Consider the following 14,760-nt stretch of genomic DNA (forward strand, 5'->3'; position numbering starts at 1 on the left):
ATTACTGCCAGGCTAATAGCTATTATACTAACATTTGTAAGGCATATTCTGTTTTCTGGCATGTTGAAATGTGGAGAAAAAAAGATGAATTAGGAAATGATTCTAACCTAAGTGTGTGTTTTAATAAAAGGACCTAGGCAAAAAATAAATAAATAAGTCACTCTTAAATTTAATCCCTGAATGTAGTGTACATGATGTTAGGGGAGAAGTGTATTTTATATAAGAAGTGACTAAATTTTGTGGCAATCTTCATTTTTCAGGCTTTTCATTTAGTCTGCCAATAAAGATTAGTTTTTATCTGAATTTTATCAGCAATACAAAGATAAGACCTGCATATATAAGTTTGAAAGTAAACATTTTGTTTCCCTTTATAATTTTCATTTTTATAAAATCATGGCACTTACATATACTCAGGTGTGTAAAAGCCTGCTATTTGTAACTATAATCCATAAACTTATTGATGAGTTAATTACTAACAACAAGGGCATGAGAAAGATTCAACAGTAATAATCTTTTACCTTAGGCATTTATTCTCTAAGCAAAACAGAAATAAAGGATATGTATCAGTGTGTACTCAGTTGAAATGAAGCTTTAAAAATCCAAATGATACTCTAAAATTGTTCAAAAGTTTGATGGCATGAATCCAGGGTTAATTCCCACAACCTGTGATGATCTAGTCATCTTCTATAGCTACACAGTACTAGTGTTAAGGTTACCAAATTTAGCAATAAAGCCAAAATCATAACCGCCTGCTGTCACATACAGCTTTTAAGTAAACTACACAAAATCAGAGTTTCCGTTAACATGCTCCATGATGCCGTCTGGACTTGAGCACCTTGGAGGCTCAGGATTAAGGCACCTCAATATAGCCTAGCAGAATTACAATGGAGAGAAGTAAAAACTGTCATTAGTAGATAAAACCAGCTGAAGGATTTCAGATGCTCTTTTTCTTGTTCATCTAAATCAAGTCTTCATCTGTGTTAAGAACTAAATTGTTAAATACCTTTTTAATTTGTTTAGTGCAAGAAAAATAATAACCATTATCTACTTAGTTAACTTGAGTCTTCTGTGCCACTAAAATTTTGTTTAAACAAAGACTATTGAGGTTAAGGAACACAACTTCTAAAACTTAGTAAAATAGTATTATTAACATTTCTTGCATTGAACTTTGTCATATTTCTCTTCTTCTAATACTAGTGTGCCAAATTCTGTAACATAATAGTATTCTTCATGCTCCCATTTATCTGTATATGCAGAAACTTCTGCTTAGGTTTTTTTATACATAATGAAAGGCTAGTTATACCAGTTGATTGAAAAATACCAGTTTTGTCCCTGGAAGAGCTGTCTACATGAGCGACAACAATCCGAACTTGCCACATCATTCAAACTTGCCAATTTGGCTGTAGTTTAGTGGACAACAACTTTGGGTCAGGTTAATATTTGGGGAGATGGAATAATAAAAGCTGCTGATTTTCATACTGTATTGGAAGTAGGAATATCAGCAGCTTTGGGGGGTTGGAGGTGTAGAGGGAAGATGCCTGTGAATGAGTCACTGTCTATTATCAACTATCTGCAAAGCAGCTTGATGATTGACACTTATGTCTAAAGATGTTCATCTCAAGAGCGTTATTCGTACAAGTAACTGATTGAAACTAACAGAGTTAATGTGTTATTTTGGGCTGCTTGGACAAATAGTCTATCTTTTTGAAGCCTCTGGCTGCAGGGATCTCAGCCCTCGCACAAATAAATTTCAACCATTCAGACAGAGCAATTCATTTCTGATTGCTGTAGACTAGTGCAATCCATCTGCTAGTGTCATTTACTAGCTATCTGTGCCAGAATTATACTCCTTCAATTGTGCTTCAGTGCATTTCTGAAACAATCTAAACTAAAATGTCTATATTCTTTGGCCACTGGCTTATGATGTGTTACTGATATGCTTATGATGTGTTACCGAATCCCCAGCCTCCTTAAATGCTTTTTAAAATCTTTGTTACAACCAACACATCGTGGCTAAGTAATCTGCACATGTGAATGATTTTTTAAAATTTCTTTTCTTACCAGTATCCACTCTTTTCTCTCTGCAGCACATTCAGATGGTTCAAGTGAGTTTTAATTTACCACTTCCTTGTAGGAGAGTGTCACATTGCCCAGAATAGAATTAAAGCATTTACATCTTGAGGCGAAAAATCTTTTAAAATACAACTATGTCAAAATCAAGTAAGTGTTCGTTTCGTTTGTAGGTTTAGAAATGTTGCACTGCTTAATGAAGTTTTACGTGACTGGTTTCTTTCCTTTTATTTTTAGCCTTGGGGTTTGAGAAAGTAAATTATGTCCATCAATATGCTGTTCTTTAGAGAAGTTTCAAATATTTCTAGAACTAGAAAATTTGAACTACACAAAGAAATAATTATGATTATAACAAGTGGCGCAAGTGCAGATTTTAAATGTGCAGGCACACTGACAAAGTCATAAATTAAAAATTCACTAATTGTATGTCACTGGGATCAATCTTTAATGAAACTGAATAAGAAAGATCATCACTCATTATAACTGATTAAAATTGATAGAGCTTCTAATTAAGCATTATCCAGTCAAATCAAGAGCTGTCTCTGGAAGCTAGCCTATGAGGAAGGGAGGATAAACTTTTAGAGTAATTCTTTTTTACTTGTTGCAACACCTGATACTTAAATACAAAAGAAATACGTACCGTGAGTTCAGTGAGAAGAAGCAATTAACAAAATCAACCATATTTCTTGTGTCTTCGATTATGTATCTCCAGACTACAATCACACTGCAATTTTCCATAACATAAAAATAAATAAAAATAAAAACAATACTTCTCTTGGTCATATTATTTCATCGGGATATAATCAGTCTAGTTTTATCTGCAATGAAACCAAAGTTGTACTAGCCATCATAACATAACCAACACTGAATTCTAGATTCAGATGTTTACCTTCCTGCTTCATATCCCTCCCTTACTGGAAAAAATTGAATAGACATCTCCATTTGGAGAGCTCTGATCTTCTCTCTATCTACTAAGAGTAAGAGAATCTTTTTCATCTAGATAAATGACATTGCCATTCACCAAATTGGCAAAAAACAAGAAATTTTCCAAGACTCCTCATTGCTTCCCCTCATTCTCTTCATCCTATTTTTCAACAACTGAAGTTTGTATATCAAAAACACAGCCAAAATCCATCCACCTCTCTCAACTTACTGAGCTACCAGTTTTCTAGACTAATGCAATAGTTTTTTTTTTTTTTTTTACATCCCACAACACTTTATTGAATGCAGTAATAATAATGATCTGATATTTATAAATGCACATGAAGGCAAAGTTGCAGAAAGTCTGCAAAGGAAAGATTTTAAAAGATTGGCATTGAAGTATATGATACATTGAAAGGAAAAGGAATACTGTGGCCATCTCAACCTGTTTCACTAATTTGGTACTGTTTTTGTATCCGATTTTGCTCCTCTGAAGGTGACCTTTTAGGACAAAGATTCATACTACTTTCTAACATTCTACACTTTATTTTCTCCGTGAAGTTTTGCCTGGTGATAGTCTGCAATCTCTATACCACCCACATTGTTGTTTTTTACCTTTTACATATTTGCTATGTGTAATCAGATGTCAGCTAGGATTTTGCTTTCCCTTTAGCTGTAGGAAACATTAGTTGAACCTCTATTCTAAACCCCACAGATGTCAAAAACTTCTCTCAAGTATCTGTGAAATTTCTGGAGATCACATATCTTCATAATTACTTTGGGTTATAAGCTTCCATTTCTGGTGAGTTAGTTCTGTTTGGGCTTGCATGTGATTGTCTCACAATTCTATGAGCTGTCTCACAATTCTATGAGCTGAGCGCCTATTTTTCACTATGTGAGTTTCAAACGTTTTCCCACATTTATGACATCACCGTATCCCTCCAGAGAAAGCCCTCTCACACAAATTTTATATGTAGCGAATTTCTCTGAATCATTGGAGCTATGGAGGAAGGTGCTGGAAGGAAACAGAAGCATACGTATAAGAGGAATTAAAACACAGCATTAGGTAATAATTGTTCTTAGAAATCCTTTGGATCCTCATCACCAGGAATTTCTTCACTGGCTATTTTTTTTATAAGCCAAAATTATCCCTAGCTTTCTTCTCTTTCTAAGACCAATTTCTGCCATCCCCTTATGATATATGCACACATTGTCTATATGATAGACATATAGCATTTATCTCTTCTTTATCTTGTGTCATTAGTTTCCCTCCTTTAATGAATATTCTCATCAGTACACAAATACTCTGTGATCTTTCCAATCAAAAAAACTCTTGACTACACTTCCTTCAGGTATTACTTTTTCTTTCCTTCCTTTACACTAAAATTTTTAGAATACGGCGTCTATTCTTCCATTCTTCAATTCCCATCTTCCTATTCACTCTTTAACCCAATTGAGGCTTTTAGTACCCCTCTTCATCACCACTACTCCATTAAAGTTGTTCTTCTGAAGGTTTATAGCACTCTCAGTTTTGCTAAACTAGTGGTCATTCTTGCTCTCATCTTCTTGCCCTTTAAACAGCATTTGTCTCAATTGATTACTTCTTCTTTGACTTGCATTCTTTACCTGGATTCAAGGAATTCCCCATTACTGGTTCTTTTTCTAACTTATTGGTCACTCTTTTCAAGTCTCTTTAACTGATTTCTCCTCATCTTCCTAACTTCATATCATTAGAAGCTCACAGATATTTGTGTTTTAATTTCTTTATCCACATTCACTCCTTTGGAATCCATTCTCAAAGCATCTATGTGTTATCAATTCTCAAATCTGTATTTCTCGTCAAACTATAACTCAAATTGTTAAAATATGAATCCATAAATTGTGAGCATGGGTCAGAATTTAATTCATTAATGAGGAACCAGTAGGATTATGAAGTTGATTTTATATTGTTCCAGATGCTACAAAAAAGAAACTTTATATACAACATTATAAAGAGCTTTGTCCAATAATTGAGTACATTTTCTTATGAGATAGTAGGCTTAAGCAAAAAGTCCAAAAGACAATTTAGCAAGAGTTTTCTTAAGAAGTTCTTATTTTAGATAAGAGGTAGGATTGAGGCAGGAAAATAGGGTCTGGAGGCAGGGAACATAAGGCAGATTCACACTTAAGCTATGACAGGAAATATCCTTTCCATAGGGTGTATGCAGAGTAAATGACTTTGTAACTTTACTTCATTCTCTCCATGTATATAGGCCATACACCAATTAACCAATGGAAACCCTTAGAGGGCATGTAAACCCCCAAAAAATCTACAATGGCGTCCTTGAGCCCCTATGCTCAGGCCCACTCCCACACTGCAGAGTGTACTTTCATTTTGAATACATTTCTTCATTCTTTCCTCACTTTGTGCATTTGTCCAATTATTTGTTCAAAATGCCAAGAACTGGATCACCCTCCACTGGTAACAGCATTAGATGATGACTGTGGGTCAGGTTTCCTGAAAACCAGAATCTGAGATGTACTTTAGAATGCACAATGTTTTTAAGGCTGGTCTGTGGCATTAATACTTGTAAAAGGAAAGGGAGAGAGCAAAACAGAGCAGAAGAAAGTGAGGCTGAGATGCTGTCTCAAAGGCAGCCTTAATTGGCTAATCCCAAGAGGAGCTCTGGATACTAGAATAGCACTTCAGTATTTCCCAAATTGAACCTGATTGGCCAGGATTTATACCATACATCAATCATCTTTGCTCAGGTGCCCAGTTGATAAAGGATACAATGGACAAGATACCTCTTTATGAATGAGGCAATGTGTGAAAGAGGCTGACCAATGAAAGCTGTTTACAACACTCCCGGTAGCTGAGGTAACAAGCCCTTCACTGAAGAAGTGATCTGGGGCCTATCACAGTGTCCACCACAATAACATTATAAAGTCCAACTCAATACCAAGATTCAATTTCTATATGCAACTATTTTAATGATACATTGTTATGTTTTAATTCAAGTTGAATTATGACTTCCAAACTAATCATGCAATATTGTACATATTTTAAATATACTGAATCCAAGAAGAAACTATACTTTAGTAGATATGTCAGTCATTGATTTACAGAAGCTTTTTTTTTTCTGTAATACTGTCACAAATCTACATGATAATCCCTAGTGCCAGATTTTACTTTTGACTAGCTGAGCAAGCTAAAATATTCATAAATTCACATGAAGCCAGATGGCTTCCCACTGAATATGCATTTGAATGATTCCTGTACATTATTTATTCCAAGAAGTGCACAAAATATACCGTCATCATAGCAGAGACTCCTAATAACTTTGTTTTGGAAAGGAATCAAGGAATAACAGGTATCCAGTGCTAACTATATTTTGCACTGAACCATGATTCTGTGTGTGTTTGAGAATTACTAAGCAGACTCAATTTAGTTATTTTCTATTAGTCTCTGAAATATCAGGAATCTGAAATAAGGAAGTGTTTAGCAAGAATGACTAGAATTTGGGAAAAAGGGGGATTGAACTTAGCAAGCATAACTTCTTAATAATTTGCTTAGTTCTCTAAAAATTCAAAAGTGCAACATAAAGTATTAACCATTTTTGTTAAGTCGATCAGTGTCTTCTTACGAGTACTTTTATTTTCTGGTTGAAATCACAGATGTGAATTTGAAATGAAAATATAACTTAATCATTACAAGTTTTTTTCTCCAACATATTTGGGGAGAGAAGAAATAAAAATAGTATTTTTTTATGTTTTAATTTATGGAGTTTTCCTTTTATTTAAATCTACTATGTCTCTTTTGAAAGTTTCCTATTTTCTGGACATGTATCATCATTGCTGTCCCCACCCTCCATCTTCTCTGTTTTCCTTCAAATGTTGTAATCACTGTTGTTTGGTAAACTGTATCTGGTAATTCTACTATCTGCAGTCAGGGTGGATATGCTTTTGATTCTTGTTTTTCAGCATTTTGTTGCTATGCTCTCTTAGATATCTTTGATTGACTTTGATTGTCTGTTGGTCATTGTCCTTAGCAAAGTATTTGCAGAGGTTTCCAATGCCCTAAGATGAATGGACTATCATATAAAGGCTTTGCATTTGCTTCTATCAGGAGACCAGAGAGGCATTGTCACCTAAGAACAACCTTAGATTAAGTTCAAGACAGGTTCTCTGGCTTACTAGGCTCAGTATAAATCCATAGTGAATAGTTTTGTAGCAATAATTTCTCAAGAACCTAATTTTACTTTATTTTCCTTCTCTTTTTTCCTTTCTTCTTTTTTAAATTAATTTCTTCTGCTCTGCTTAACAGCAAGGCAAGCTGCTGGACAATTCCTTTGATTTGGAATAAAGGAGGACATATTTACTTCTAGTTCATCCTTATCCAAAGACGTATTTTTGGGAGGCTTTAGCTTAATGTGTCAAAGACACCCTCTAAGAATTCTCGACCTGTGGAAACCCCTGGCCACCCTCTGATTCCTTGGAACCTAAGTCCGACTGTGTGCTTTTGTTGAATTCCTCAGGGCAAAAACTTACTTCATACCACTTATGTTTCTTGTGTAAGGAAATATCCACTTATATTTCTGGGTTTAAGCATTTTCCTAAAATAGTTTGTGTATACAACGTTATTGATTTAGTTCTTCATTTTTTTTGCGATTATGACTTTTATATTTAGCATTTAAAATTAGTCCATTATTCTCACTCATGTGAAACATAACTCTAATTCTGTATTATCTTATTGACTTATCCAACATTTTCCCTAGTGACATATTTTAGTTAGTAGAGGGTATGCTATATTATTTAAGGAAATAGTACTAGTAGATGATATATTTTTATAATGGATGTTACAGTCATGGAGTGTAATCATCATGAAAATCCTAAACTTATGAAGAAGAAAAAGGGGAATAAAAAAAACATTTAGACCCTTATCCCTTTTATCCCTCATCACATAAGCCACATGATGGAATAGAGAAGTCAGCACTTAGCATGATGCCTGCTATGAGATAATAAACCATGTTAAATCTTTTACACAGGAAGTCAGAATAAACATAAGCAGACAAAAGGTATGTTAAATGTGTATTTTTGAAATAGGAAACAAGCCTACATAATTTCCTTGAAAAAATAGGTCACCATTTATAATAGGTAGAGCACATATACCATTGTTAGACACTTTCTGACTTGAAATTCTCAAAAACAATTTGAAGTTAATTATGTGCCAGGGTCTTTGATCAGCACTAGGGATATTTTATCCCTTGCTCACAGGGCTCTTCCAGTTCGGTTGAGGATAAGATAGGAAAAAATTAATAATTGCAATAATTCCCGGCTGGAGCTTCCAGATGTACAGGCTTTTGAATAGTCATTCAAAGAGACTAACAAAAGCTGCGTGATGAGGAAAGATCTCTTAGGGGAGGTGACATTTACCCTGAAACCTAAAGAAAGAGTGTTAATTAGCCTGTTTTTTTTGTTTTGTTTTGTTTTGTTTTGTTTTGTTTTTTTGTGGAGAGATGGGAAGAGAAAGAGTGAAGAGAGAAGTGTATTATGACAAGAGACAACATTTAAAAAGTTTGGTGGGTAAGAGTGCTCAGTGCATAGGGAGGTCTGAGAAGCCCAATATGAAGTGTGGTGTGTCACTTCACTTCAGAAATCACATGCAGTGTAAGAGTGGCTTAGGAAAAGGTCTAAACTTGATTAATTTACAGTGTTTATATAAATATGCAGGTAACTTCATATTTATGTAAATATGCAGGTACCTTAGGAATTAAAACTCTGACCAAATTAAGATGAACAATTTTTTTCAAAGCAGAGGAGAGAGAAAGTGGTATGTGTTTGGGTGTGTGTGGGTGTGTGTGTTTGTGTGTGTGTGTGTGTGTGTGTGTGTAATATGGAAGTGATAGTCCTAGGATTTGGCTACCAAATGACAAAGTTGACTTCAGACGTTGATGAATAGTAACAAATAGGGAAACGAATAACAGTGGTCATTAATGTCTTCCCAGAGATCACTTCCTATTGAAACACTGTAAATTAAAGGTTATGTGATAATTTTGCTTATTTGAAACAAGGGAGAACTGGAAAAGAGAAACTTCACAAATGAATTCACATAGTACAAATATTGTATAGAAGTTTATTTACTTTGAACCTGAAAAAAACATTTCAAAACTCTAGTGTTTAATCCTTTATTTTATATTCTTAAAACACGTATTTCTTGGAAATGTTTTTGTTTAGACATGAGTAGTTACTTTTGTCTTTACAAGAATTTATCCTTATTTGTGCTGAGCTAAATATTCAATATACAGCTGGCTTTTTACTGATACAGTATAGAAATGACACCACATATGACATTATTATATCAGTCTGATTTGAAGAGCTAAAAGAAGGTGGTTATGGAGTAAACTATACTGCATAAACTTTTTTTCATGTCTCTTAGTAGAAAAACAACAACAGCAGCAACCAAAATATATATGCAAATGCACATTTTATAGTCCATAGTCAGACATTAGCTAAACCAATAAAACAATCTTCAAAGATTTTTATTCCATAAAAACAAAATACAACTTTCTAGTTAAACATAAAGCTCAACAAAAGAAAACTACAAAAATGAGACAACATTTTAGCTCTGTTCCTGGCACTGCTATTAACTCACCATGATCTCCATTAGATGAAAAGTCAAGATGTATAAACAGCAAGGGCCACCGGGCATTGTGAGTCTGAAATGGTGTGCTGAAAGTTACTTGAAAGTGTTTTTAAATTTAAAGGAAAGGAAAAAAAAATCTTCCCAGCAAGTGAAAATATGCCACCTATTCAGTTATGATATCTAAGAAAATTTAATGGAGTTATTAAAGGAGCACTTAGAGAATATGTGCAATTACTTTCTTTAGATAAGACAAATACATTTTATAATGTATTTCTTCATTTCCAAGAAAAGTTTTATTTCTTTGATCTTTCTTTCATGATAATGAGGTAGATGTATACAGCATTGAACACTGCATCTCAAATGTAATCCCAACAGACTTGCAACAAGCAAATTTTTATGTTGTTTTTTATAAAATGATGCCTCTGTTTAAACCACTCACTTTCCTTAACATAGCATGAATTCACATATAATTTGTGTATTTCTCCTACTTACAGAACACTGGTTTATACTGCTCTTCAGGTACTTCTCTCCTCCAACATAGGTATATATATGTGTGTGTGTGTGTGTGTGTGTGTGTAAACTTAGAAAAGTTAAAAATATATGTGTATATATATATATACACACACACATATGTATATATACACTTTATATATTTTAACTTTTATATATATATTTTTTTTTTTTTTAACTTTTCTAAGTTCTTATGGTTTGATTACATTTTCCTTTGGTAACTCCTTTTATCTTTTCTGCTCGTAGTTTCTACCATTGCTGCCGCTGTTTATAATCTCTCTGTCATTTGGTATTTATGACTTTGCCTAACTTAGCCTCATCAATTTTTAGTCTCAAAAAAATCCTAGATGAAATTTAAGTTATTTTGGTCCCATCAATTTTGTTTAATTTGTTTTGCTATGTAAAACAATAATAGAGATTTTCATGAACATCATCTTAATAATTTCTCTGAATTCACTGATATAATAATCTAAATTGTGTCCAAATTCTTAATTTATCATATTTTAGATATTAAATTGTTATTTTTTCCCACTGAGCAAGATTTTAAAATACATGTATATGTATATATATATGCATATACATATATATGTATATACTGTATATATAAGCATATACATATACATGTATATACTGTGTGTATATATATATATATATATATATATATATATATGCATGTACATGTATATGTATATACTGTATATATATAATTGCATTTTAGGTTCCAGGGTACATGTAAAGAACCTGCAGGATTGTTGCATAGGTACATACGTGGCAATGTGGTTTGCCGCATTCATCCCCATCACCTATATCTGGCATTTCTCCCCATGTTATGCCTCCCCAACCCACTACCCACCACTGACCCTTCCCTAGTTCCCCACCACAGACCTCAGTGTGTGATGCTCCCCTCCCTCTGTCCATGTATTCTTGCTCAACACCCACCTATCAGTGAGGACATGTGGTACTTGGTTCTCTTTTCCTGTGTCAGTTTGATGAAAATGATGTTTTCCAGGTTCATCCATGTCCCTACAAAAGACACAAACTCATCATTTTTTATAGCTGCATAGTATTCCATGGTGTATATGTGCAACATTTTCCCTGTCCAGTCTATCATCGAAGGCTATTTGGGTTGGTTCCAAGTCTTTGCTATTGTAAACAGTGCTGCAATGAACATATGTGTGCCTGTGTCCTTATAATAGAATGATTTATAATCCTTTGGATATATACCCAGTAATGGGATTGCTGGGTCAAATGGAATTTCTATTTCTAGATCCTTGAGGAATCGCCACACTGTCTTCCACAATGGTCAAACTAATTTACACTCCCACCAACAGTGTAAAGGTGTTGCTATTTCTCCACATCCTCTCCAGCATCTGTTGTCTCCAGATTTTTTAATGGTCGTCATTCTAACTGATGTGAGATGGTATCTCAAGGTAGTTTTGATTTGCATTTTTCTAATGGCCAGTGATGATAAGCATTTTTTCATGTTTGTTGGCCTCATATATATCTTCTTTTGAAAAGTGTCTGTTCATTTCCTTTGCCCACTTTTGAATAGGTTTGTTTTTTTCTAGTAAATCTGCTTTAGTTCTTCGTAGATTTTAGAGGTAAGTCCTTTGTCAAATGGGTAGATTGCAAATTTTTTTCCCCATTCTCTTGGTTGCCAGTTCACTCTAATGATTGTTTCTTTTCTGTGCAGAAGCTCTGGAGTATAATTAGATCCCATTTGTTTATTTTGGCTTTTATTGCCAATGCTTTTCATGTTTTAGTCATGAAGTCCTTCCCTGTGCCTACGTCCTGAATGGTTTTGCCTAGGTTTTCTTCCAAGTTTTTTATGGTGTTAGGTCTTATGTTTAAGTCTTTAATCCATCTGGAGTTAATTTTAGTGTAAGTTGTCAGGAAGGGGTCCAGTTTCTGCTTTCTGCACCTGGCTACCCAGTTTTGCCAACACTATTTATTAAACATGGATTTCTTTCCCCATTGCTTGTTTCTATCAGGTTTGTCAAAGATCAGATGGTTGTAGATATGTGGTGTTGCCTCTGAGGCCTCTGTTCTGTTCCATTGGTCTGTATATCTGTTTTGGTACCTGTACCATGCTGTTTTGATTACTGTAGCCTTGTAGTATAGTTTGAAGTCAGGTAGCATGTTGCCTCTGGCTTTGTTGTTTTTGCTTAGAGTTGACTTGGCTATGTGGGCTCTCTTTTGGTTGCATATGAAGTTTATGGTGGTTTTTTCCTGTTCTGTGAAGAAGGTCATTGGTAGCTTGATGGGGATAGAGTTGAATCTATAAATTATTTTGGGCATTATGGCCGTTTTCATGATATTAATTCTTTCTAACCATGAGCATAGAATGTTTCTCTACCTGTTTGCATCCTCACTTATTTCGTTGAGCAGTGGTCCTTGAAGAGGTCCTTTACTTCCTATGTTAGTTGTACTCCTGGGTATTTTATTCTCTTTGTAGCAATTATGAATGGCAGTTCGTTCTTGATTTGTTTCTCTTTAAGTCTGTTACAGGAATGCTTGTGATTTTTGCACATTTATTTTGTATCCTGAGACTTTGCTGAAGTTGCTTATCAGTTTAAGGAGATTTGGGGCTGAGATAATAGGGTCTTCTAAATATACAGTCATGTCATCTGCAAATAGAGACAATTTGACTTCCTCCTTTCCTAATTGAATACACTTTATTTCTTTTTCTTCCCTGATTTCTCTGGGTAGAACTTCCAATACTATCTTGAATAGGAGTGGTAAGAGAGGGCATTCTTGTCTCATGCCAGATTTCAAAGGGAATGCTTCCAGTTTTTGCCCAATCAGTATGATATTGACTACGGGTTTGTCAAAAATAGCTTTTATTATTTTGAGATACGTTCTGTTGATACCTAGTTTATTGAGAGTTTTTAGCATAAAGGGCTGTTGAATTTTGTCAAAGGTTTCCTTTGTATATATTGAGATAATCATGTGGTTTTTGTGTTTGGTTCTGTTTATGTGATTAATTAAGTTTATAGACTTGCATATGTTGAACCAGCCTTGCATCCCCCAAATTAAGCCTACTTAATCATGATGGATAAGGTTTTTGATGTACAGTTGCAATCGGTTTCACAGTATTTTATTGAAGATTTTTGCATCTACGTTCATCATGGATATTGGCCTGAAGTTTTCTTTTCTTGTTGATTCTCTGCCAGGTTTTGGTATCAGGATGATGTTGGTCTCATAAAAGATTTGGGTAGGATTCCCTCTTTTGGGGTTGTTTGGAATAGTTTCGTAAGGAGTAGTATGAGCTCCTCTTTGCATGTCTGGTAGAATTCGACTGTAAACCCATCTGGACCTGGGCCTGTTTTTGTTGGTAAGCTATTAATTGCTGCCTCAACTTCAGCCCTTGTTATTGGTAACAAGATTTTTAAAAATCCACAAGTAGCAAGATTTATTGTAAATCATGCCAGATTCCAAAATCCTTCTGTACTAGCCCAATGTAACCCTTTCCTCCTCTTACATAGCATTTGGAGGTTTTTTTGCACCAGTCATTCGATACTCATCAAAAGCTACCTTTTAAAGTAAGTCAGATTTTTGAATATCAAATTAAGTTATAAATGCTGTAAGCAAGGGCCCTACCTGATACTTCCTTATAGGCAAGCTGTGTCAAAACCACTTTCTGGAGTTTTATTTTATTTCTTTCTAATTCAAGGTCCTAACTTCAGGAAATAATGATTTAGTTGATTATGAGTAGGTTCTTGTCCTTGTAGTTTGTAAAATCTCCCTGGAAATCTGTTTTGTAAATTACTGCTAGAGCATCAAATCCCTTGTATAAATTACTAATGCTAGTAACTTCAAATAATGCAAAAACCTTTTAAGGATTAGGTATACGGTTAGAGGAAAGATGAGTAAAACAGAGACTAATATTTGTTGAATTTTCCTTGCATATAATTTCAAAAGTCTGTAGTATTGAGTCTGCAGAAATGCAATAGCTTGCTCTCTTTTCACTTTCCCTCTTTTCCAACCTGAGCAATATTTCTGATACTGAAGGAATTGATTCTATCCAATTCAATTGGGTCAATCCATTTCAGCTCAGTTCAATTTTATTCAGTTCAATTCAATCCAAAACAATTAAATTTATATCTATACCCATCAGGAACTGTATTGGGCTATTTCAATTGCAAAGATGCCTGTATTCATGGTCCTATTGCCAAGGAGGAGGGATAAAGCATTAATTCTGGATTCTGTAATAAGTCCCTTAATGGAAGCAGGTGCTACCTGGATAGCAACTTAGAGTAGGATTTAAACGTGTTTATTTTAATTTCTTGCCTACTCTTAAACTACATATATGTATTATATATATGTATATGTATTTATATAATGTATACATGTGTATTATATATAGGGTATATACACACATATAAAATTATAGTATAAAATTACCAAATATAAATATGTTTAGTCTTCAAAAAGAAATAGTTACTAATAGCCATCTTTAGTAACATTAAAAGATGCATCCCTGATAGGTCATCTCAAGATGACTTTGTAGATTAGTACATGTCCAGACTCTGTAAAAGAAACGAGTTTTATATAGAGAGAATGTGTAGTCTTTAGAGCACCCAAACATAACTACTGTAGTTCACTAATAGGTTAACTGTTACACAGATGCACTG

At 34.2% G+C, this 14,760-nt stretch overlaps 1 protein-coding gene across 13 annotated transcripts in view; it reads left to right on the forward strand.

Moving 5' to 3' along the window:
* The first annotated feature begins 2,104 nt into the window (after nt 1-2,104).
* Nucleotides 2,105-14,760, forward strand: part of TNNI3K (TNNI3 interacting kinase) — a 323,082-nt gene continuing 310,426 nt past the window's right edge. For 8 of the 13 annotated variants that reach the window (XR_012512451.1, XR_012512453.1, XR_012512452.1 and 5 more), the window contains exon 1: nt 2,122-2,220. Coding sequence is in view for 1 of the 13 variants with exons in the window: in XM_074381016.1 (XP_074237117.1) it covers nt 2,208-2,220 (13 nt within the window). In the remaining 12 variants the exon portion in view is untranslated. Of the gene's footprint in view, nt 2,221-14,760 lie in introns of all 13 variants that reach the window. The other 5 variants (XR_012512449.1, XM_074381015.1, XM_003921411.4 and 2 more) reach the window with 2 other exon arrangements.

This window comes from Saimiri boliviensis, chromosome 11 (assembly GCF_048565385.1).
Source record: "Saimiri boliviensis isolate mSaiBol1 chromosome 11, mSaiBol1.pri, whole genome shotgun sequence".
Lineage (NCBI taxonomy): Eukaryota > Metazoa > Chordata > Mammalia > Primates > Cebidae > Saimiri > Saimiri boliviensis.